This window comes from Coregonus lavaretus, assembly GCF_964263955.1.
Source record: "Coregonus lavaretus genome assembly, chromosome: 16".
Lineage (NCBI taxonomy): Eukaryota > Metazoa > Chordata > Actinopteri > Salmoniformes > Salmonidae > Coregonus > Coregonus lavaretus.
In genome coordinates, this window is record NC_140003.1 from 33,869,329 (window position 1) to 33,896,354 (window position 27,026).

The following is a 27,026-nucleotide window of genomic DNA, read 5'->3' on the forward strand; positions in this document are numbered from 1 at the left end:
CCGGACTGACGACGCACACCACTGGCTTGGTGCGGGAAGCTTGGATGGGCCGGACTGGGCTGGCGACGCGCACCACAGACTTGGTGCGGAGAGCAGGAACGGGCCGTGCCGGACTGACGACGCACACCACTGGCTTGGTGCGGGAAGCTTGGATGGGCCGGACTGGGCTGGCGACGCGCACCACAGACTTGGTGCGGAGAGCAGGAATGGGCCGGACCGGGCTGGCGACGCGCACCACCGACTTGGTACGGAGAGCAGGAACGGGCCGGACAGGGCTGACGACGCGCACCACAGGCTCGGTGCGAGAGGCAGGAACAGGCCGAACCGTACTGGGGACACACGCCACTGGCCCTATGCAGGGATCAGGAACGGGCCGGACCGGACTGGTAATACACCCCAGTACCTCTCGCCGTGCCTCCACACTTTCCCTCTCCTCTGTGACCAGTGGCCCCCTTAACCTGGCGGCCTCCTCTTCACACCCGCTGGACCGCTCCATCGCGGCCTCCTGCTGCCCCGTCGTCCACGTCGTGAGCCCCCCCCTAAAAATTTTCTGGGGTTCTCTCCTCCCCGTGGACCAGGCCTCCCTAGCTCTCGCCAGACTCTCGATCCATTGCTTCATAGACCAGCCTCTCTCCTCTTCACTTAGCGTGGCCCAGCCGAAACTCCTACTCCCCTGATCCCAGGTCCTTCCTCTCTCCTCTTCATGCTGCTTGGTCCTGTCTTGGTGGTTTCTTCTGTCACGATCGTCTAATGAGGGAGACCAAGGCGCAGCGTTGCGAGTGAACATATTCTATTTATTTAAATGATCACACGAACCAAAACAAATAAACAACGAATGCGTGACGTCTATGGTACAACACGAACACACACGAACAAAATCCCACCACACAAAGTGAAAAGACCGATAGTTAAATATGGCTCCCAATCAGAGACAATCAGCTGACACTCGTTGCCTCTGATTGGGAGTCACTCAGGCCAACATAGATATACAAAACATAGACTTACACACCCTGGCTCAACATAACATAGTCCCCAGAGCCAGGGCGTGACAGGAGGTCTACAATTTTTGGCTGATTTCTTTTGATTTTGACTGGAATTGTGATACAGTGAATTATAAGTGAAATAATCTGTCTGTAAACAATTGTTGGAAAAATTACTTGTGTCAATCACAAAGTAGATGTCCTAACAGACTTGCCAAAACTATAGTTTGTTAACAAGAAATTTGTGGAGTGGTTGAAAAACAAGTTTTAATGACTCCAACCTAAGTGCATGTAAACTTCCGACTTCAACTGTAAGTATGGTGATATCGTATCGTGAGGTCCCTGGCAATTCCCAGCCCTAGTAGATCATGTTTACATTTTAGTCTACTAACTTGGTCTTTGTTTGGTAAAATTATGAGAAACATTGTCTGTCTTGCATCCTGTTCATTAGTAAGATGGATTTATTTGAGATGTTATTAAAATTAGCAATAGAGCATCTTGTGGAATGGATATTTTAAAGATGGAATCCGCAGTAGGGGGAAACAGCGGCCCCAACCACTGGCCGCCCCACAACCGTTATTGTTTTTGTTGCCGAGCTGAGGAGCGTCGCGCAGCATGGTAACTTATTTTGTTGTTAAAATATCGCAAACGGACGTGGCAGTTACACAATTAAGTCATTCAGCTTTAGGGGAAGTCTCTGCTCTATAATTCCTGTCTTTTGAAGCCAGCTGACCGTTATACTTGACACCAAACACGCAGTTCTCACTGGTACTGGATGGCAAATTAAAGCCTTTAATGATGAGTTCTTTCCTGAGGTCTCACTGGGAATTTCCACTGGATTACATTGTTTGAGAAGGCTTTGAACTTGACATTGAACATGAGCAGACTTTTTGGTTTGCAGACCCTTAAAGTTTGGCTAGTCAGTCAGTTCTGCCGCAGTGTCTTATTGTACGGAACAAAGCACTGATTCATGTCTAACGATGATCTTTCATTTGTAACATACGCCAGCTAATGGAAATTCACACTCATTGCCTTTATTGAGAAGGTTTCCTTTCTCTACATTTGAAATGTACAAACTTCAATGGGAATTTGAACAAATCAATGAAACACAGAACACATTAATCTTCCTACCTACAGCCAGAGCGCAATTCTAGCCAACCAGTGTGTTAATCAAATGGTCAATTTTGTCTGGGCGATCATTTATCTTACATTTTAATGTCCAAGTGAATCCATATTGGAGAGAATAGCCTTGTGGTTCTTTGCTCTTGGAGCTCAGGAAATGGCTCTTGCGCCAGGCATTTAGCCCATTAGAACTTCTCAAGATGACAGGGAGACACTCTGTCTTTAGCCGGCAAAATTAGGACCAAATGTTTGGCTTCATGGGACCCAGAAGGGGACACACAGCAATTACGGGGGAATTGGAGGTGTCTGCAGTCTCCACATGAGTGCTGACATCAATTCCTGTGCAAGTGACCACTAGGATGTCTGTTGTGAGATCAAACGCAGGCAGATAAGAGTTGTGGTCACAGTACTCTGCTAAACGACACTGAAACTGACCAGAGATCTGCCCCTGCCGGCCCCGCTCCGACTTTGCTCCCTTAGGTTACACGTAGGGGTGAAAGAATCTTAACTTCTAATTGCTTTGTGGCAAAACTAATTCAGAGCATACCTTTTTGTTTTTCAGATGTTCTTTTGAATTGTAGTGTGAGTAGCTACTGTATGTCCTGGAATGAAACTGTGATGTGTTTTGCATTACATTGAATCTATAATATAAAATCGTAACTCATATCTTGTTTCTATTTTCATTACAGAATAATGGATCCTTGGTGTGGTGTCAGAATCACAAACAGTGCTCAAAGGTATGTAACAAGTCTTGGCTGCGTATGCTTAAAAAAACGAAATGACAAGAAACGTACAAAACAAGTTTGAGATACCCGATTATACCCAAACTTTATAGACGTTCTAGGTAAACAATTTAAAACTATGATAGCTGTTACGTGAACGCTCTTTACCTTCTCATCAGTCAAATTGTTCTAGGGTTATTGAGATTCCACCACCCATTTCTGACACAGCTCTTTGTTCATTAGAATTACAGTAGACCATTTTATCCACTGTTTCCCGAAGGTCTTGTTTGGGTTTCGTGCCCTGTCCCGAAGACGGGTGATAGAAAGACTGTGTTGACAGGTGCTGTGAAAGGATGGTGCTGACACGTCCTCTCAGCTTCTCTGGGAGCTGTTGACAAGCCCTTCACTGTGGCGCTGAGCCCACTGAGCAGACCGTAGACTGAGGACAGGCTCAGCACAGGGCATTCAGGGACAACAACCAGAAAGGTGGATGATGATGACGATGACACAACAGTGGGGCTCAAACACATGGGACAACTCTGAACCCTATGCACTATTTGTGGACCACCTTTTGGCCTGCCCCTATGTGACTCTGGCCAAAAGCAGTGCACTTTACTGCCAATGGGGTGCCATTTCATACAGTAACTGATGCGCTCTTCTGTTGGCATAAACCAGGACAGCATTAACCAGCCTACTCGTTGGTTCTGATTGTGTCATAGTCCGAGGACTGAATTCCATCCAGGAAGTAAATAGTCTAGCTGAGTGTTCTACTGAAGATGACCGTTTTCTCTTTCATCAGAGCGTGTCTCTGTTTGTTTTACATCTCTCCTGTGTTTTCCTTTGTGTTATAACAACATTGTCTGAATAGCTTATGGGAAGCGTGCTATTACGAAGGCGATGACCAATTGGATCTCATCCTTGTCTGTACTGACTCGTATGGCTTGTTCATTTGGCATGGAGCACAGGTAGAGAAAATGTTTGTGTCTCTCACACTGTTTTATTGAGGTAGTATTCTAAATCATATACCTGGAAATGTCCAAGGACACCCAGTTCGTTTGTTAGAACTCGTATGCTGAACATTTGGGCCCAATCAGTGTTGTACAGTATGATTTATAAATGATGATTTGGACGCCCTCTATGATTTATAAATGACTACCTTGATAATATGAAACACAGTGAAATGTGGAACTGCATAACAGCCTTTGCTGACTTCACAGTATTGCATTTGTTATGAAGATGAATTATAATCAACGTCTTGTATCCACGCCCACATGCAACCAATCCTCTTTTGTTTGATATCTAAATATTTCTATATTCCTTTGATATTCAAATCAAATCCATGTAGATTCTGATTCATTGAAAAAGGTTTGGGGAACATCAGTTATTCAGGTCCTCATACAATCTGCTGTATATATTTCTGTATGTGATCATATGCATAGTATCAGTACATTATACTGTACAGTACAACATTTGGAACTATTTTTTTTTAAAGAGAGCACTAATGAAAAACATTAACTTAATCTAATATTGCCTGGAGCCTCTGGGAAAAGCATCGTAAGTTGCTCTGGATAAGGCAATATCTCCTAAATGACAAAAATGTAAATGCTAAATTAATATTTCTGGGCTCCAGAAGATTTCTTTCAGGTCATGCCTAATGAGCTCGTCAGGGTGTTTTTATAGGAGAGATATGGCTTCTTTAAAGGAGAGATATGGCTTCTTTAAAGGAGAGCCTCCATTGTTTTCACTATAATACAGAGAAACTTGTTTCTCTCCTTTCCATGGAGATGGCCAACATCGGTTCTTGGCGCAAGCCATTCCCCAGTCATTCATCATGAGTTTTATGTTTGAAAAGGCTATTGCTGGCTGCAAGTCCAAGCACCGCATACTGTTTTCATAATCAACCGGCTACATTGTTAAAACTCTGAAAATGCCAGAGATTCTTTAATGGACATATTGTTCTCTTGACAAGCATGTCAGTTTGCACTTGTTTACCTTTTCTCTCGTGTGTGATTATTATATTTTACTATCCTTGTGGGGACCAGATATCCTCACAAGGATAGTAAAACAAGGAAAATTCGGACAAGTGGGACATTTCAACAGGCCCCCCAAGGAAAAGGGCTATTTTAGGGTTAGGTTAGAATTAAGGTTTGTATTTGTATTTATTATGGATCCTCATTAGCTAACCCTAAAATAGCCCTTTTCCTTGGGGGGCCTGGTGAAATGACCCACCTTTCCGAATTTTCCTTGTTTTCTTATCTTGTGAGGATATCTACTCTTCCTGGGGTCCACCAAAATTAAGGCAGTTATATACAATTAAAAACATTACATTTCACAACACATTAAGTGTGTGCCCTCAGGCCACTGCTCTACTACCACATATCTACAACACAAAATCCATGTGTACATTTGTGAATAGTGCGTATGTTATCCTGTGTGTGTGTGTCTCTTCACAGTCCCCGCTGTTCCATAAGGTGTATTTTTATGTGTTTTAAATCTGATTTTACTGCTTGCATGAGTTACTTGATGTGGAATAGAGTTCCATGTAGTCATGGCTCTATGTAGTACTGTGCGCCTCCCATAGTCTGTTCTGGACTTGGGGACTGTGAATAGACCTCTGGTGGCATGTCTTGTGGGGTATGCATGGGTGTCTGAGCTGTGTGCTAGTTGTTTAAACAGACAGGTCGTTGCATTCAACATGTCAATACTTCTCACAAATACAAGTAGTGATGAAGTCAATTTCTCCCAGTGGCTATTTTTAGCATGTAAATCTTGGTGGGGCAAACTCAAAATAAATGTTTTAGATGCATGCCAGCAAGCCACTACACAACACAACACTAAACAATACATTAATTGCACTACAACGGTGGCAAACAATGCCCACAAACTGTTAGGGCATACATAAAGCTGTCCCAACAGCAGAGTCCCAACAGCAGTCCCAACACCTTACCACCGCTACACCTCGCTATCAGTGGAGCCTTGTCTGGCAGCGAAACAGATCATTCAGCCTCATTTACTGCCTATAAAAAAACATCTGATATGGCTGACTTGCTTAAACAAATGTGGTTTCTACTGTCAATTGAGATGTACAAACTATGGCATAAGGGGACAACGAGCGGATAAGAGGCAATCCATAATTTCGATTAAGACATTAATGAGCGAGCTAGAACGGATGTAGTTTTTAACTTTTTGTTCAGCACTTTTGAAATGTACAGCGACAGAATTCAGAACATGGGCCGTTCTTACAATGTTCTCCCTGTACAGTCAGAACCGTAGGATAAATGAAGGGGGCATATAAGCAGACAATGAAAGCTCTTACAATATTCGGTGATGACATTTCTCTAAAATAGGCTATAGGCTACATGTGCACCACCAAGTCAGAACAGTAGGCTAAATTATTAGTGGAAAAGGGACCAAATTATTAGGGTGAGGCACATGGGATATTAACAGCTTACTATACAACATACACTTAGTATTACTTTCTTAGCTACAGTATACATATCTCCCTGGCATATTACATCATTTATGCAGCAGCACACACTACATTTTTGGACTCACCTTGTTGTGCTGTGCTCACTTGAACAGGAAGGTGGCACGGCGGTCCTTCGTGGGCAAATTCTGTCATGAAAGAAAGAGGCCGGATTTACAATTCCGAGTTCAAAACTTATTTTCCCAGTCTGAGCTTGTTTATTCCAGACTTCCCAGTTGCAATGAGTGCAGTTAGCCACTGTCACCGATTCCTTCCAAACCACTCATTGTTGAATTTGCTATTTCCAACTTGTTGTGTAATGTTTATGTCCAATGGCCGATGAGCACCGATACGTTTTATCAAATAATTTCTCTTCATTATTTATCTTCATATGACAAGGATTGAAAAGGATTTGCCAGTAGATTGTCAACTTGATTCATGATGATGACTGCTAGCTACGATTTTGAAAGTATGATGTTGACATGATCAGTCCAATCAAAGCTACTGTACATATAACGTGATTTGGTGTCATTTTATCTGTGGCCAATGACCTTGAGCCTTCTTGGATGGGCACTTCTAATGTAACTCTATGGCAGCACCCAAGGGGCTAGAATTTTCGATGTCTCCCCTTATACTTGGTGGTGACGTAGTGTCCCCATGAGTGACAGAACACTGAGCCAATCATGGCTCAGTGTATTTTCTGCTGGATTGCCCCACCACCACCACCACCACCACAGAAAGCACTGAGCTAGGCTGAAACACCTGCATTTTGGAGCTGCCTTACTCAAGAAAACAAAAAAAGAGACCATGTTTGTATGCAGCTTTATTAACTCAATGATATATATATATATATATTAATTTTTTTACATTGTTTGCAAACTGATATGTGACACATATCATTTTTTTTGTTGCTAAAAATGTGGTGTCTCAAAACAGGTGGGGCTCTGCCCTGAATGACGGATCGCCACTGATATTTCCTCTACTTTGAGCTAGGAGAGATTGACATGCATAATATTAATGTTAACTCTGTGTACATTTAAGCACCAGCCGTGCTGCCCTGTTCTAGGTCAAACGTCCCTCTTTGTGGTACCTGACCACACAACTGGACAGTAGTCCAGGTGCGACAAAAATAGGGCCTGTAGGACCAGCGCTTTATTATAGACCGACCACTCCCCATCTTAGCTACTGTTGCATCAATATGGTTTCCCTATGGTAGTTTTCAATCCAAGGTTACTCCTCAACTTGCTCAATTCCACATTATTCATTACAAGATTTTGTTGAGGTTTAGGGTTTAGTGAATGATTTGTCCCAAATACAATGCTTTTAGTTTTTGAAATATTTAGGACTACTTTATTTCTTGCCACCCATTCTGAAACTGACTGCAGTTCTTTGTTAAGTGTTGCAGTGATTTCACTTGCTGTGGTAGCTGAAGTGTATAGTGTTGAGTCATCAGCATATATAGACACACAGGCTTTACTCAGAGCCAGTGGCAGGTCATTAGTAAAGATTGAAAAAGGTAAAGGGCCTAGACAGCTGTCCCGGGGAATGCCTGACTCTAACTGGATTATGTTGGAGAGGCTTCCATTAAAGAACACCCTCTGTATACATTTCTCTCAGCCAATCATCAGTAATTTGTGTAAGTGCCGTACATGTTGAATGCCCTTCCCTATAAGCGTGCTGAAAATCTGTCGTTAATTGTTTACTGTGAAATGGCATTGTATATGGCCAAACACCATTTCTTTCCAAAAGTTTGTTAATGGTTGGTAACAAGCTGATTGGTCGGCTGTTTGAGCCAGTAAAGGGTGCTTTGCTATTCTTGGGTAGCATAATTACTTTTGCTTCCCTCCAGGACTGAGGGCACACACTTTACTGTAGGCTTAGATTGAAGCGATGGCTCCCGAGTGGCGCAGTGGTCTAAGGCACTGCATCACAGTGCTGGCTGTGCCACTAGAGATCCTGGTTCGAGTCCAGGCTCTGTCGCAGCCGCGACCGGGAGACCCATGGGTGGCGCACAATTGGTCCAGCGTCGTCCAAGGTAGGGGAGGGTTTGGCTAGCAGGGATGTGGGTTTGTTTCCCACGGGGGGCCAGTATGAAAAAAAAACGTGTATGCATTCACTAACTGTAAGTCGCTCTGGATAAGAGCGTCTGCTAAATGACTAAAATGTAAAATGAGTGGCAATGTTGTCCGCTATCATCCTCAGTAATTTTCAATCCAAGTTGTCAGACCCAGGTGGCTTGTCATTGTTGAAAGACAAAAAAAAATTAACCTCTTCCACACTCACTTTAGGGTTTGGGGTTATGGGTAGGGTAGGGTTAGGCAAAATAGGATTTTGAATGGGAGTCAATAGTTTGGTCCCCACAAGGATAGTAAAACGTGTGTGTGTGTGTGTGTGTTACATATCAGTTAGCAGTTTTCACTTGTTTAGCCTGTACTTTCAGACATGATTGTTTGGAGTGTGAACATGATGTAGCATCTTTCAAAGTAGTATTCAAAGTTCACAGTAGTCTCTCCTCTTTCTTCTCTCGCTCTCTCTCAGCCTCTCAAAGCACAGGGGCCATTGTGTCAGCTCAAACAATCACTCCAAATGGGCCCATGTCGTACAGTGCCTCTGTGTCAATGTCTCTACAGACTCTAATTAGCCTCTCCTTACTTCATGAACAGCTCACAGTCAAACAGAGAGACAAAAGCATTGGCTGAAAAGTCATCCTCCCCCTTCCTGGGTCTACCTTGCCAAGGGGCTGCAGCCTGCCCTGTCCATCCATCCATCCAGGCCCATAGTGGAGTCCCTGTGTGGTAAAGACTGGTTCATTATTTAGACAAAGATGCTGTGACCCCATCCATCTGTCAGTGGTTAAGGAAATCAAAGCCTCACAGTATTCAACTGAGATGGAGGAAAGTCTTCCCGGCCTTCTCCTATGCAGTGTCCTGGAGTCGCTCACATTGCCTCCCAACTCCCAGCAGCCCCCATTGTCATGGTGATTAACCCCCCTGCCCTCTCGCCGGGGCAGGGAGAGGTGGCAGTGGCGGGGAATCATTAGCATGCCATAACAACAGGCCAACCCCTATTCAGCCGGGGACGCCAGGAGAACGGAGTGGAGAGCAGGCAGCCATTTGTATGAGCTATTGTCGTTTGGTCTACTCTGCTTTCATAACGTCCCAATTGAGACATTTGGATAAGGTACTCATCGAAAGTTTGCAAACTACAGGGCGTTCTCTCTTTTCCTGCTCCTTGTGCAAAGAGTGTGTGTGTCTGTAGCAGACAAAAAGCTTTCCACATGCAGAGTATGGCTGACATTAACGTGGGCTGCTTTCTCCAAGGGTGTGATCCAGGCTCCAAATCAAATGCTAGGATTGACTTGAGGCAGCTAAATGCCAGTTTGCAAATAAGCAATGCACTTCATTATCAAACATTGTCATTACCCAAACTCCTTACAGGGAAGGAGAATAAAAATACTGTGTGCCACGCTCAGTTACCCTGGCCTGGAGAGACGCTGGTATATACCCAGTTTTCAACCCATTTCTTCAATACCCAGTTTTTCAATTTGGTGTATTTTTGATTTAAGAAGAAAATCATGCCTTGAAATGCAGATGTAATACAATACCATGCACACTTGTTGACCGGGGAGATGGATTTCTCAGTGAACTAGAAATCTCAGCCCATCGCTAACATGAAGAGAAGTAATCATGAATCTGTAGTATAACATCCCTCAGCAGTGAACGGATGGCCTCGCCTCTCTCCGTTTCCCCCATCCGCCGCATCACCAACCCACCAAGGTTTTCAGAGCTTGCCAGTAGAGAAGCTTTGTAAAGCAACAATGTCTGCAGGACGGCTAGTTAACGGCAATGAGTCGTGCTTGTCCTACATGGAACTGAAATGCTCCAGGTGTCTCTTTTTGACTCCTTACCCATCATACCCATAAAGTTAGACATCCCTGCAATAAGAACAAACACTGTGTTTATTCTATTGGATTACACGTGTCTCAACCAAACCTTTACATTTTGTGACGAATGCTACGGTGCAGTTTGCTTGAATAGCAAGCAGTATGTCTTGCGTTTTAAGTGTCTTTCAAAGCCCGCCATCACCCCCCACTTCTTACCCACTAGCCAAGACGTTTTTATCCGGGTTCCCCAACAGTAGTGTTTTTCTAGGTCAATCAGTCCAATAAAATACAATTGGTAGCGCTGGCTTTTTCCTCAATCTGCATTAATCTTCATTAAAAAGGAAAATAATGGCATGTGCTGTGGGAAAATATCACATTCCTCATTGGCTACAAACTTCTAGAGTGTGTCATGGCAATTTACTAAAGGCTCGCACACATCGCACTGAATGTGGCTGTAGTGTTTGTCTGCCAATCATTCAGCATGCTGGGATTTAGGGATCAGCCGCTCTAGACGTCTGACTGCAGAAATTTTTCAGGCGATTTGGTTCTACATGTAAAATTGGTGCGCACTTGTTTCGCAAATTACGTTCAGAGGTGCTAAGTACTCTTGGCCAGCAAATGCTATTGGTGTGTACTGAGCACTAAGGTCTTTGTGTGGCCATGTTTTCTTTGGCGGCAGGCAGTAGCATTTGGAGGCGCAGTGAAAAGATCTGATAGTGTAGGTGCTGTGTGAATGGTTTATGGTCGGGCATGGCTGGGACTGTTTTGTCTGCTTGACGCACTTCAATCCACCTTTTGGTGGTGTTTGAGCCAGATCCTCAGTGGCCACCGACACCTCTGTCTCTGTCCTCACCTGCCACATACAGCCACACCACCATTATGGACAGATCCCTTCACGTCTAAATGAAAATCATTGTCAAGCACAGAAGGTTGGTGCCACCTTAATTGGGGAGAACGGGCTCGTGGTAATGACTGGAGTGGAATCAGTGGAATGGTATCAGACACATGGTTTCCAGGTGTTTGATGCCATTCCATTTGCTCCGTTCCGGCCATCCTCCCCTCAGCAGCCTTCACTGCTGTCAAGTGTATGTGTGTGTGTGTGCTGTCATATCTAGACTCTGACTGAAGACTAAAACAGACTTAGTTCTATAAGTGAAGTGTCATACATATCATTGGACCAAATATTGAGATTAACTCACAATTGTTCTAACTGGTATTCCTTCACAGTGATTATTTCTCTCATTAGACAGTGGCATTAGTTCTTAGAACACTTTTATTTAGGTTCAACTCTGTGTGCACACATTGCTAACTGTTTGAATTATCTCCAGTCTCCGCCCTTCTCTTTTATATTTGAAGAGTGTGTGAGTTTCAGGCCAGCCTTTTTTTTGTGGGTGGGTGTGTGTGTGTGTGGGTGGTGGAGGAGTGAAGCAAGGCTGGTCAGTCCCAGCAGGATGGACCTGATCTGGACATGGCTGTTAAGTTTCATTGGCTGAGGGGGGTTGCTCTATTGCCTGCTATCTGTTGAGATCATTATTCACAATGTGGGTGGCAGGGAGACGGGGAGAGAACCCGCACAGCAAGACAAGTATTCTCTCCTCACTGAGGTTACAGCCTCTAGACTTTCTCTGGCGGTGATGGTTCACTCCTGATGTTTCCAATTCTTGTGAAGAGGCGAGGACTGAATAGTGAAAATCTGAAGGGAAAAGTTGAATTGCGCCATATGGCATCTCTGGGAAATGTGAATCACTAGCATAAACAGATATTTGTTTTTGTCATTTCAAGGAGCTATTTGGAACACTTACCGTTTAACCATGCATCAACTGTTGTTTTCAATTTGCAAAAAACCTGGATATCTTCAAACACCCTAAATAAACTGTTAATCCGAAAGAAGCTTTCACAGCTAGTACAAATTGACACGTCTCCTTGTCAAATGTCAGCCGTTTCTTAATGTTCCTGCTTTTCTTTTTTGTCAAATCCTCTTCTAGCAATAATGACCCATCACACTGAGACAATCTGCTCTTGTGTAAGTTGTTTATTCCCATTCTGCGGACAAGGAACTCTGTGCTGTTTTCTTCTGGCTGTGTGACTTATCAGCACCCACAAGCTCAGCCCATAGCTTCGTCCTCTCCTATTCTGTTACTATCAACCCTTCTTTTAGACCTCTTAGAGTAGAGATCACTGAAGGAAAAGTTGGAATGTCAACCTTTGTTATACAAAGTCAGCACTATATTTTCTTACCTTTCACAGTTTGGGACACAGATATGAGGAAGGTTAGTTTAAAGGGGTGTTCATCAGGAGGGTGTTTTTGATGATGGATATTTGTAATCAAATCCATCACATCATTTTCGTCATATTCATCTCATGAAATGAAACTGCACAGATCATCTGCAGTGTTTCCCCTTTATGCATTTAGCAGCGGCGCATCACCGCTGCTAAATCGTGGCTGCCACTGCAATAAAAAAAAATATAGATATATATATCATTTTCAGGATGGTAAAATGTTTTCAGTGTAAACTTAAATGACTTAAACCAGATATAAAGTATGTAGAAAAGATAAGTGAGCTATATATTTTTAAGGAGGATCATCTTTGCAAACTAACAATCACCAAAATATAAAGTTGACCGTTAGGGAAAATATAAAATTCCGAAAATGACATGGCATGGGGCCCCATTAGACTTTTTGTCCCTCAGATAGCATAAGAACAAGGCATGAGCCATAGCAAAATGTGTAGAATTGCAGGAAACTAGTTTTTATAACATCCTAGGGGAAACACTGTTCTGTGATATTCAGTAGGGCATCACTGGTATAAATGAAGTCAGCAGAAACTCTCAGCTCTTACAATCTCGGAATGAGTGTGGGAGTTGGCGTGGTCGCTGGTCACTATGTCAGCAGAAGAGTAATTTACACTGCTAGGATTTCCAAAGGCTCCTAATTGCTCTGTAATCGAAATCGGCCATTCCAGCCTAAGCTCTCGTTTGATCCCTACAAACACGCAGCAGTGTAAATCCAGTGACCTTCGACCTGGCCCTGTGGCCCTCTGGGTAAAGCCTCCCATGCTCTGAATATTGACATTCTGGCTTTTGTGTTCCATGGTATATTCTCATTGGTAGAGATGATACAGATCAAGTTTACTCAGGGGGAAGACCACTACCATTTGTGTCTGCTACTAGAGGTTTGTGGGGGCTGGTTGAGTGGGAGAAGTGGATTTGAAGTGTTTCTCTAAGAGAAACACTTACAATCCAGATAGCAGTGGAATGTGATTAGGTCAGTCTCACTCCCTCAGAAGACTTGTGGTGTTGCAGATGTTTCTCACCTAGATAGTGAGAGTTGCCTGAAGCCTCCAGACTTCAAATCATCCACATTTCATTTGTAATTCCTTGAGTCCCAGTGTACGGGCACAACAGGAGCACGTTGGCGAAGCCTAAATGCATTTAATTGCCCACTATCTCCACAATTCACCACGGACTACATTGCCCATAACATGATTTTTTCTCTCTCTCCTATTGTGTGGAAAATATGATCTGATTATCAGAACTTGAAATCTTGCATTGTCAAACAAAGCCTAAACAAATGACTCTGAGTGATGCTGGGAAAGTGCATTAGCTTGTTCTCCACTTCTATGCTCCGCTTTCATTCGTCCATCATCATACAGGACGATGTGGTGGTTCCCATCATCACTGGTATGGGGGAGAGAGTACAGTAATCAGATGGGACGTTAAGCAGAGTGGCGTGGGACAGCCACAGGGCCCACAGAGGGCCCACAGAGGGCCCAGCTCTTTCCCAGGCCACCGCAGAACAGTGAAAGGACAACTAGACATGTTTATAACCCATCTGACCCCGTCTGATGGAGACATCCTGTTGAGTCTAATTGTCATGACGTGTAAACCGAGCCCTGAGAAAGGTGATAAGTGAGGCTCACGTTACCGGCCACTGTAATATTCACCTCTTGTCTTGTCTGGCTGGCTGGCCCGGCTGGCTGGTGGCGTAATGTAACAACAGTACCAAACGACCAGACCAGAATGACTCATCATCTTCGTTGCTGCTTTGATTGTTGTGTCGGTATGTATGTTTCAGAAATGATATAGTAGTGAGTGGGATGTTGGTGGCTGTTATGGGTGGAACTTCAGAGTCCTTAGGTATTAAGTGAACTGCTATTGCATTCCACAGCAGACAGACAAAGCCTCGATCCTGGCTGGGCTGGTCGTTTTTTTCTCTTTTTTTTGAGCTCATAAATTAAGCAGACAGCTCTGATTGTGAGTGACATGTATAATGCATGAACCCTCCTCCTCCCCCTCTTTCCCCTTCTCCCCCTCTTTCCCATCCTCCCCCTATTTCCCCTTCTCCCTTTCTGGCAAGATATTCCTCCAAGACTCTTTGTTGTCTGTTCCCTTCAACTGCATTTAAATTAATAATTTAAGTTTAACTCAAAGAATGTCTGTGATACCACCTGCTAAGTTGCTCACCGTTTCCCCCTCTCTATTGAAGAACAGAATAGCAAGTTTTCAACCATATACATTTCAGCCCATTAGAGCACAATATTGTTTTGAAAACATTGGATGGATAATGATATTCACAACGTTTTATAACTACTTCTCTTTTAAGGCCGTTTAGAGAGTTGGCATGTAATGTAATCGTTAATTGTGTCAAAGAACATTTAAGAAATGTATGTTGACTTACTTGTCATGCATTCCTGCTGCTCATAATTATTACCCTGTTAATTATATTGAGCTATAAAAGTATTCTGGGGAATATTTAATTGCTTTATGCTTTGACTAGGGTTACAAAATTCTGGGAACTTTCAGTAAATTCCCTGGTTTTCCAGAAATCCAACTGGGATTTTGGAAAAACCAGGGACTTTATTGAAGTTCCCGGAATGTTGCAACTCTACTTATGATTGCCACCAAATGGCGGATGGAAAGTGGTTGATTAAATGAGTTTAGAAACAAATCTGAGATAATAACCAAAGACCAAGGGCCTTATGAAAGGAGTTGATGAACCCTATGAAGAGGGAGATGGAAACCAGACTGTTTTCTCCCCTAGTCTGTTATATGACAGACATTGAGAAAGAGGCATGTCTGTGTGATCTTTACTCTGTGCTGTGAACCTATGAGAGGGCGTATTGTGACATGAGTCATGTAATCCATGGTAAACATCATAACCAACACAAACCAATGAGAATGCCTTTGAAGTCTACGTCATGAGTCAAACCAGGGCTTGAATTGTGATGAAAGGTGTGTGTTTGTGTGTGTAAAGGACGTCACGCTGCTTGCTTAGCGAGTACCGCTTCCTCCTGATTTGTCTCACACCGAGGCTTCGAACCCAGGACCTCTGCGTTGCTAGCACACGTGACTGCCTACCTGAAGCGTCTTACCAGTCGGTGGCATACGAAAAGCTAGCTAAAAAGTAGGGAACTGCATCTTTCCCTCAAGACGATTCGATACGTATCTAGATACATGGGCTCTGATACGATACAGGAACGATACATTTGACTTTGAAACGATTCTGTGTGATTTGGGAGGAATAGTGGAACGAATCGATGCGGTTCGATGTGGTACGATTCGATGCACTAACATTTGTTGCTTGAACACATTCATTTTCCTTTCTAAAATCAAATCTGCTGCTGATGGAGCTCCTGAGCTGGATCTGTCTGAGCTGGATCTGTCTGAGCTGGATCTGTCTGAGCTGGATCTGTCTGAACTGGATCTGTCTGAGCTGGATCTGTCTGAGCTGGATCTGTCTGAACTGACCTCCTCTCTGTCTGTCTGTGTAAATGATGTATATGTCCATGGTGTATGTAGGCATAAGGGAGACTGGGCATCTACCTCTCCACTATCAGATAAGGGGGGAAATGGTTGCTTTTGGTACCCCCCCCCCCCCCACACTTTTGATCTGAAATCACCATCACCACTAATTAATGTCATTTTTGCAGATTCCAAGTGTTGGAGCTAGTAATGTATCAATCAATATTCATCTTTAAAAATGTACTATCACATAGCCAATGAATATATAACACACATTTGGATTTCACCCACGTCTCCAAATCGAAAGGTTTAGACTGGTTAGAAGTCTTTAGGGAATGAACCTTTCTCTCCTCCGTTTCGCCCATGCAGTGCAGGTAGCAATAATTCTTACAGTCCTCGTTATGAAATTATCAGCTTTACCCTGTATATCTAAGAATGACCATAAACAAAACATTAGGAACACCTGCTCTTTCCATGACATAGACTGACCAGGTGAAAGCTATGATCCCTTATTGATGTCACTTGTTAAATCCACTTTAATCAGTGTAGATGAAGGGGAGGAGACAGGTTAAAGAAGGATTTTTAAGCCATGAGACAATTGAGACATGGATTGTGTATGTGTGCCATTCAGAGGGTAAATGGGCAAGACAAAATATTTAAGTGCCTTTGAATGAGGTATGGTAGTAGGTGCCAGGCGGTTTGAGTGTGTCAAGAACTGCACGCTGCAGGGTTTTTCACGCTCAACAGTTTCCCGTCTGTATCAAGAATGGTCCACCACCTGAAGAACATCCAGCCAACTTGACACAACTCTGTGAAGCATTGGAGTTAACATTGGCCAGCATCCCTGTGGAACGCCTTTGACACCTTGTCGAGTCCATGCCCCGACGAATTGAGGCTGTGCTGAGGGCAAAAGGGGTGCAACTCAATATTAGGAAGGTGTTCTTAATGTTTTATACTCTCAGTGTACATGATTGTTCAAAGCTAAACTACCCAAACTATTGCTGATGGTGAACTTGAACAAGCTCCGGTAAAACACAATTTTCAACAGCGCATTTGAAAACAATAACCTAACAAATTAACATTGGTTGTCACTCAACTTATAAAGCCTAATATTTCACAAGCCGTTTTACAAACATTTGAATGCTGAAGGTGACGCGTGGCCTACCTTTCGTTGGTCAGTGTGTGAAGCAGCGTGCAGTTTGACTAACACACACGCATGCGTCCGGACGTTGCGATTCCACTCCGTTGTGGACATCCCCATTGAAATGCATGACATCCGGTGCAACGTAACGGAGTGCTTATTGGTAATGTGAACAAGACATAAGTTTCACACATCCCCATGTGCTACACGTGCATGGATGCGCGTGTGTCCGTTTGTTTGTGTGCTGGGGAGGGGAGACGTAGAATCATGTTTCAAGTTAGAGCACTTCAGTTAATCGGTCTCCTTCTCCTCCAACCTTGACATACCTAATCCACTCACACACTAGTGTGGTAGCGTGCCTTGACTGAATTTCCAAATGCACCTGTGTTGGTTTACTGCACACAGAGAGAGACAACCTGAGAGCCTTATGCACGACCACACCTCATGTTACTCACAGTCCACTGAAGGAACAACGTGGAAGGTTTCCTGAACTAAAGGTGCTCTGAACTTTACAGTGTAATAGCTCACGATAGTCACTCCACCCAGATTTATTCTCAACATTTTTACAATCCTATGAAAGTTAATGACAAATCAAAGACGTATTGAGCATACAATCTTCGACTTATTCACAACCCAACACTCAATGAAATATGTTTCAACTGATGTGTTGACCTCATGCTTGTTTTGATACTCCCTGTGTGCATCAGCCGACAGGCAACCTCTCACCAGATGTACAACTTCAATTCATTTCATATACGTCATGAAATTCACTTTTTTTATGTTTTCTAGGACAGGGTTGAAATAAAACGCTCGACTTGAATATGGATTTGGATGGAAATCAAGCTGACTTTGAATTCTCTAATGCAGTTTGAAGTGGGCCCTCTGCCATGAATAAGAATGAGGGGAACATGGGGAAGACGGGAGAAACATCAAGAGTAATGGTGCTCATAGCGGCTCTTCTGAGACGGAGAGAAGGAGAGTGGGAGAACTTTAACCACTGCACCAGAGTAGGACCTGGTGAGCAGTGGTAGCTCCTGTATGGGTCGATAAATATGAGCGGGGCTCCTAGCAAGCGAGCGGCGCTGGAGTAATTGAGTCTGGTGTGTGTGTGTGGGTGGTGCCAGGGCAGCAGAAAAGGGTCATAACTCAATGAGATAGGTGAGATTTACAGCGTGTGATCAACAACAGAGATCCCTCCATATCGCCCTCTCCCAGAGGAGTTTGGTACCTCCTGCTGCAGTGCTGCACCCTCCCTGGGACTCAAAACACACCTCGTAAATATCCCCCCGACCACCAGCTCGCCTCGCCAAGCTGACATTGAACTTCAGGGCCACGATCGATAGTTTCTACTGGCCCCAACCATCTTTTGCTTTATGGGGGTGGAACGTATATGATGGATTGGGAGGCCTGTTATGTTATGTATGCATAGGGCCTAGGTGACTTTATAGTCAACTTCATAGTTAAAAGAATGGATAGAAAGCTCTCATATTGGTTATCCACGTGTAGAAATATTATGTTTATTTGATGGATCACAGTATGTTTATGAAATGAAGGAATCAATCATATAGCTTGTCGTCGGAAAGCCACACACATGTCTCCTAAACCCGCCCCATGATTGTAGAAATATGCTCAGACAGTATGGGAAACGTGTCCTATGTAATACGTTAGTGTGAGTGATGTTCCTGCCTTTTGTTATGTCTACAGTGTGTGTTGTGAAGCCCGCGGCAATCTCGTCTGGTAGCGTTTCACGCTTCATTAACTGTAGCATAACACTTTCTGTGACATTTTATGCAAGACATTTTTCAGAGTTTGTGTTGTTCCAGCTGTCCCCGTTGGGAAGTGAGCCTTTTTTACGATGGCCTAAGATAACCAGCATGCCCCCAGCCCAGCCACCGTTCTAGGATGCGCACGCAGGCACACAGCTGAGCCGTTTTCCCCCCTGTCCCCCCCACTCCCCTGCCTTTCCTCCCCACCCAACCAACCCCCTACTCCGTAACAAACTGAGGACGGGGCTGTGGCATTGGCAGCCATTCAGTCTCTGACTCTCACATCGGCCCCACAGAAAGCCTTTCAGGGCTCACCAGTGCAACAACTGCTGTGTTTTACTACAGCGTGAAATGGGGAGTGACAGGCCATGGCTGGCTCTACTTAGCCATGCAGAATGTACTGTATCACTGTTTAGGGAGGATGATAAGCACACAAAGGGAGAGTTGGGAGCACAAACGGTTTTGTTGGGACATTGCTCTAGCCAAGAGCTCTGGTGGAACTCAAGCCTCTACTGATAGCCAATGTGCTTGTTCACATCTGGGAGTGAAAACATTTACATTTTACATTTTAGTCATTTAGCAGACGCTCTTAACCAGAGCGACTTACAGTTAGTGAGTGCATACATTTTCATACTGGTCCCCCGTGGGAATCGAACCCACAACCCTGGTGTTGCAAGCGCCATCCTCTACCAACTGAGCTACACGGGACTACATTTCAAGTCAACATATTTTTTTGTGTAGAAACTTGCATATAAATATGTTAACGCATCATAGAACAATCTCGTGTGGCATTGTTATTCCAAAAGATGTTAGCCTGGATGCCAGTCTTAGGCATTAGCTTCAACTCTATCTCAGACTGGCACCCAGGTTAACCAGACAGATGCAACATGACCAGCGCAATTACCCGCCTTCGCTTCCATGTTGTCTTTTGATTGATGAGTCACCTTTGTAATTATACAGAGCGTCTCCTATTTGCTTTGGCAAGAGATCTGTCGTGGTTCACGCCCCCTGTCCTACTAAAATGTCCGTTCTGTGGGTGTGACTGTCGGGAAACGCTGACAGATTGTCAGGTACCTGGGAGAGCTCTCACAGTGAGGAACTCAAATACTTATCATCTTTTATGACATATCCACTCCCTCAGAGAAAGAGATTGTCAGACAGGCAAAATCCTTAGGAATGCACTTCCTTTCTTTTGTATTTCGGCATCGTTTTTTTATTATTGTATGAAAACATATTTTTTTGTACAAAGTCATTGTGAGACGAATGTCGAAAGTGATAGGCTTCATGCGCTAACATACAAGGTCGGATCTATGTTGTAATCTTTTGAGCATGGAATGCCATCTGAATTCCACTTGTCTTGACACGCGAGCATTTCAAACGCAAGTTTCAATCCATTTTCACTTCCCATATAGATCCAATTGTGATTAACCATAAAGGGACCAGAGCCTTTCTTCAACCAATGGAATGCATTAATTCCCATGCACACAAGATCTTTCAATGGGAAAATTGGCTTGATCCCGCGGCTTACGTGTGTATGTTCAGTGATTTGTAGAGGGGATTTTAGGGCTTTGGCATGTGCTGTGTCTGCTGGCTGAGGTTCCTTTCGGCTAGAGAGGCTGCTGGAGCAGAAGCCACTGCCTCAACACCTCATTGTTCCAGGATGGTGCCTCTGGAAGGCTGGTCATTAGTGCTGCTACTACCCTGTACTGCCACTGGAAATGGGCTAAGTTAAATGGGCTAAATTAAGCCTTTCATTTGTGAGGACATATGCGGTTTTGAAAGACACTTCAGTAAGATTATGTAAACATGCATTTTATATGAATGAGTATGTTAGAGCAATAGTTTTACATTCAATAATGCACTTGAAGGTCTATTGAAAGTTATTTCTGTGTTTTTCCCCTGAAGTATTCTGTGGAACACCACAGTGGTTTATTTTTAATCCCCAGGGGTTTATTCTGAACTCGTCACATCCAGTCAATACTGTACTTGGTTTTAGGGGAGGTTGAAGCCACTGAAGAAAAATGGAACTGTTTCCCGCCTCTATCCCCTTTCTCTCAGTCCTCAACACTTGAATGTCCAGACAGTGTTCCTCCAACCCAGACAGTGTTCCTCCAACCCAGACAGAGTTCCTCCAACCCAGACAGAGTTCCTCCAACCCAGACAGATTTCCTCCAACCCAGACAGTGTTCCTCCAACCCAGACAGTGTTCCTCCAACCCAGACAGTGTTCCTCCAACCCAGACAGTGTTCCTCCAACCCAGACAGAGTTCCTCCAACCCAGACAGTGTTCCTCCAACCCAGACAGTGTTCCTCCAACCCCACTCAGGAGGTGAGACCAAGCGAGCAGAGTTCTAACAGAGACCACAGTGTGTAATTGAGAACTGGCAGGTGAGCCGAGCGCAGGGCCCTGATTGCTCCATGTTCCTCCCAGAAGCCAGGTTTACACTTCAACATGTGCCCGTCCTACGCACTCCATAAAAAGCAAATAAACTTTTCACTGGAAATGGCATAACGACAGACGCTGCTAATGAGCTAATTAAAAACTCATAAACACAGATTCACCTCCCTGACTGAGATGAGTCATTTCTTACATCAACTGTGCATTTTAAGAGATTATTATGTGCTTGTCTCTGCGTCAGTGAAACATGGACAAATACTGTACTTTATCCTCTGACTGACTAATATACTGTATCTAATATCTAATGGTCTGTGAGACTGAAGCGAGACATCCAGAAGTCTCTGGCCAGAAGTTCACCTCACGAACCCTCATTAGCTCTCATTTCTCTTCTCACGGAATGTTTCCATCTCTTGTTTATCAAAGATTATTCCCCCCTGCTGACCAACATATTGAACTTTCCCATACGAGGAATGCGGTGGTGGAGTCTGTTGACAGTTAGCTGCTGGGTCTCTGTGTTGGAGCTGGTGCAGAGGGTCTAAATTGAATGGAGCTGAATGACTAGCTCTGGCAGGTCTCTGGTCACTGTGGTTTGGGCCCGTCCCAGTGGCTACACAGAAGCAGCAGCCCAGCAGTGGTTCCTCTGTGGGAGACTCTCCTACTGGTTCTGCTAGTACCACTGGTTCTGTAGCAGCCAGCTAGCAGCACCAGGAACACATCAACCTCCAGCCCCTTTATCCTATCTGAGGTTCTGAACTCATGCCCCTTTTCTGCGGTGGCATCTGATGCCTGATTCCCTTGGACATGCATGAACTTTCATGTTTTATTACATTTAGCCTTGAGTTTTTGATTTGTTGAGGGCGAGCTGTTGTATTTACAGCGAGAGGAATCTGACCGTTATTGGTGTATTTTCATTTTCAATTCCTCATCCGATATGTTGGGCTAAACAACTTGCACTGCAGTCACAACTAGGCTCCTCTTTGAGCCCATGCCCGCGGGGCAAACATCCAGTAAATAAGTTCCACGTGTTTAAAAAGGGAATCCCAATAACATTTTAACTGGGTGTATCATCTATTAACCATACGATCTGTGTACAACTGGTCGAGGTACAGAGAGCGAGAGAGGGAGAGTGTTTGTGCCAGTGCCAAACTGTATCAGGTCCAGACATGAGGTGGAAGGGGAGGATAGGGTGGTTGAGGGGGGTTATGCGGATGCATTTTTGAAGGGAATTTGTCAAGGGCAGAAGAGCCAGACAAAATATCCCAGCTATTGAATGGATTTTGGTAGTCACGGTGACTTTGTGCTCTTTGCTCTATTCAGAAACGAATCCCCATTGGCCCTTGGCCTGTTACCTCCTTTTGTAGAAAATTGTTGATGTTCTCAGAAGGTATGTGGGGCATCTGCAACAAAGAGGTGTGACTGCTGATTGTGGTGTGTGCTGTGGAAGTGGCTTAGGGAGGTGCTTGGCAGTCAGAGGGGGAGAGGGAGGGAGAATTCAACTACATAGCCAGTAATATAACATTTGAAATGTATTTTTCTTTTTACTTTTGTGAGTGTAATGTTTAATATACATTTCGAAATTGTTTATTTCACTTTGTTTCTTATCTATTCCACTTTGTTTCTTATCTATTCCACTTTGTTTCTTATCTATTCCACTTTGTTTCTTATCTATTCCACTTTGTTTCTTATCTATTACACTTTGTTTCTTATCTATTCCACTTTGTTTCTTATCTATTCCAATTTGTTTCTTATATATTCCACTTGAGTGAGAGAGGGGGAGAGAGAGAGAAACTTAAAACAATGCATGCTGAGCAGAATTAGGACTATACCCGCTAGTTATCAAAATTCAGAAAAGGGCTGTTAAATTCTACAACCACCTAAAAGGAAGCAATGCACATTCCACCACAAACCCCTCACCTACAGAGAGATGAACCTAGAGAAAAGTCACCTCAGCCAGCTGGTTCTGGGGCTCTGTTCACAAACACAAACAGACCCCACAGAGCCCCAGGACAGCGATGAAATTAGACCTAACCAAATTATGAGAAAGCAAAAAAGATAACTATTTGACACACTGGAAAGAATCATCCAAAAAATGGAGCAAATTGGAATGCTATTTGGCCCTAAACAGAGTACACCGTGGCAGAATACCTGACCACTGTGATTGACTCAAAATTAAGAAATCCTTGACTATGTACAGACTCTGTGAGCATAGCCTTGCGATTGAGAGAGGTCGCCATAGGCAGACCTGGCTCTCAAGAGAAGACAAGATCTGCGCCCACTGTCCACAAAATGAGGTGGAAACTGAGCTGCACTTCCGAACCTCCTGCCATATGTATGACCACATTAGAGAGACATATTTACCAGCAGCAAGATTAATGGCCCGTTGCCATGAGAAAAGGGCAATCACTGGAGCACAAACAACATAATAAATACCACCAATATTTATCTGTTTATTTATCTCCCCCTACTATTCGTACTACAACTAATTGCTCATTGCTAAAACATTGTACATAGCTGATAATATAACACTTGACATTTCTATTTTTTAAAACCTTTTTCAGTGCAATGTTTTACTGTTAATTTCTAATAGTAAATTTGTTTCTTCTCACTTTTGTTTATTGTTTATTTCACTTGCTTTGGCAATGTAAACATGTTTCCTATGCCAATAAAGCCCCTTTGAATTGAGTGAGAGACCCTCCCTCTCTGGCTCCGCTCACACGCAGTTCTTTGATGTGGCTAACTCTTTCAAGCACTGACACCCTTCCTTCTCCCTTTCACAGTGCCTACAGCCCTGCAAGGAATCCTGGGACCTGAAGGAAAACCAGTGCCAGGACTTATGCGAGGTACGTATGTCATCTCTGACTCTCAGAGTTTGAGTGCTCCCTCCAGAGTCTGAAAGTCTGAAAATCTGAGGGAACAAAGAGCATCAAGCAAAGTGGAGACTCTTTTCTCTCTACTGTAATGTAATGGCACTCTGTGTTAGATTGAATAAAAGCTGTTTAACTTGCTCACCACTCAAATTAGTCATCAGGTCCAATGTAAACAGGACAATCCCTGTTAGCTAACTGCCCTGCCTGTTAGACATTTTACAGACACTCTTATCCAGAGCGACTTACAGGAGCAATTAGGGTTAATTGCCTCGCTCAAGGGCACACCAACAGATTTTTCACCTAGTCAGCTCGGGAATTCGAACCAGCGACCTTTCTGTTATTGGCCCAATGCTTCTAACCGCTAGGCTACCTGCAGCCCATAGCTCACTGAGCTTAGCTCACTGACCTGCCTGTTAGCTCACTGACCTTCCTGTTCGGCAGGTAGCCTAGCGGTTAGAGAGGTAAGCCTGCAATCTGTCGGGAAGTGAGCTGGCAACCGGAGGGTTGCTGGTATGAAATCTTAGATACCATTGCATGTTGTTGTGCCCTTGCGCAAGGCACTTAACCCCCCTCAACAACAGCTCCCCAGGCGCTCAGTGTGGCAGCCCCCTGCACCTCTCCAAAACCTTTGTGTATGTATGTGTCTTTCGGAGGGGCTGGGTTAAAAGCAGAAGTCAAATTTCCTCCTGACCCCCCCCCCCCCCCCCCTTCCTCCTACCACCTCCTCCTCCCCCTCTACCCTCCAGACTCTCTTTCCCAAGAAGCACTATGAGTGTCTGACTAGCTGTGAGTTCCTGAAGTCTGTGGAGGGGGTGAAGCAGGGGGACTGCCCGGCTCCTGATAAGGCCAGTGGCTTCGCTGCAGCCTGTGTGGAGAGCTGCGAGGAGGATGGAGAGTGCTCCGCTGTCAAGAAGTGCTGCTCCAATGGCTGCGGGCACACCTGTCAGAACCCCAAGAACCTCTACAAAGGTACAATGACACACATCATAACATGACATGTACATGTGCAGTATAACATCATTGGGTACAACACCGAAGCTAGATACTGTACAGGACTATTAAAATGCACTAAGAGCTTTCTGCTCCTTCCTTTTGTCCTTGAATATTGATCAATCATATTCTGTTATCTGTCAATCATATTCTGCCCTACGGCCATTGTTATTGTTTTTGTTTTGTTAACAAAGCGGAGGTGAGGAGTGTCGCCCAATGTGTTTAAAAAAATATTGCAGTACATATTCTGCTGTTCTATTACACGTGCAATGATGTCTTTTTGTCAACTGATTGCAGTAACTTGTTGATTGCAGTAACTTCTTTGTTGTTGTAATATCACAAACAGACATGGCAGTTTCACCAGTAAGGATTCCAGCTCAAACTTGAATTGATGTTTGTCAACTCAGACTCGCGACGCATGTGGCAAGGACTACATGCTATCACAGACTACAAAGGCAAATCCAGCTGTGTGGTGCCCACGAAGCCTCCTCCCAGACAAGCTTGACACATTCTATGCTCGCTTCAAGGCAGACAATACCGAGCCATCCAGGAAGACTTGCTGCTCCGGAAGACCAGGTGCTTTCGCTCTCCGAGGCTGACGTGAGGAAAACTCTCAAAAGAGTGAATACTCACAAAGCCGCCAACCCAGATGGCATCCCTGGCCGCATCCTCAGAGTGTGTGCTGGCAAGCGTCTTCTCAGACATCTTCAACCTGTTCCTGTTCCAGGCTGTAGTCCCCACCTGCTTCAAGGAGACCATCATCGTCCCAGTGCCCAAGAAAAACAAGGTGACATGCCCAAATGACTATCGCCCCGTCACTCTCACCCCGGTCATCATGAAGTACTTGGATGGCTGGTCATGGACACATCAAGGCCATCATACCTACCGCTCCAACAGACCCACGGAAGATTCCATGTCCATCACTATTCACACGGCCGTAACACATCTGGACAAGACGAACACCTATGTGAGAATGCTGTTCATTGACTGCAGTTCAGCATTCAACACTATTGTTCCCTCCAAGCTCGACACCAAGCTCAGAGCCCAGGGTCTGGACACCACCCTCTGCAACTGGATCCTGGACTTCCTGACGGGCAGACCACAGGCTGTGAGGATTGGCAACAACACCTCCTCCACACTAACTCTCGGGTCTACCACCTCGGGTCCTCTCCAAATACTACCGCTGCACCATCGAGTGTCCTAATCGGTTGCATCACGGCCTGTTATGGGAATTGCTCCGTCTACAACCGCAAGGCCCTCCAGCGGGTGGTGAAGACTGCCCAGTACATCACTTGGACTGTGCTGCCACCCATCCAGGACATCTACTCGAAACAGTGCCTGAGGAAGGCCTGCAGCATCATCAAGGTCCCCACACACCCCAGCCATGAGCTGTTCTCTCCCTTACGGTCGGGCAGACGATATCGGAGCATGAGGTCTGATACCAACAGGCTCAGAGGCAGACTGCTGAAAAACCTTTAACTAGACTGACTACCTGCTCTGATTGTCCGCGCCTTAGCACACATGCACTCTTTCACATGTGCGCGCACACACTCACTCACTTACTCACTCACTCACTCATTCATTCATGCTATAAACATACATACATTCATGCTACACACACATCACAACTGCTGCTACCAGACTCTAATTATAATGGCTAAATACTGCACAATTTAAACACTTGCCCCCCCCCCCCCCCCCCAATCCCCCTTCCCCCAAAACACGTGTAAATATTGGACTATAAATTGTGCCTTCATGTATTATACTGATGCTAACATGTTGATTCTATTCTACTGAGCCATTTACTTTATGTTCCTATTCTTATCTTTCATTATTTCTTATTGTCGAGAAGGAACCTGTAAGTAAGTATTTCGTTGGACGGTGTATACCATGCGTATCCTGTACATACGACTTATAAAAACATTTGAAATTGACTAAAAGTTTATGTAT

General features: G+C 44.4%; 1 protein-coding gene across 1 annotated transcript in view; it reads left to right on the forward strand.

Moving 5' to 3' along the window:
- Positions 1-27,026, forward strand: part of LOC311143805 (anosmin-1-like) — a 53,873-nt gene that overhangs the window by 11,970 nt on the left and 14,877 nt on the right. The window contains exons 2-4 of the mRNA XM_084179685.1: positions 2,792-2,839; positions 23,997-24,059; positions 24,833-25,079. Of these exons, the coding sequence (XP_084035811.1) occupies positions 2,792-2,839; positions 23,997-24,059; positions 24,833-25,079 (358 nt within the window). The remainder of the gene's footprint in view (positions 1-2,791; positions 2,840-23,996; positions 24,060-24,832; positions 25,080-27,026) is intronic.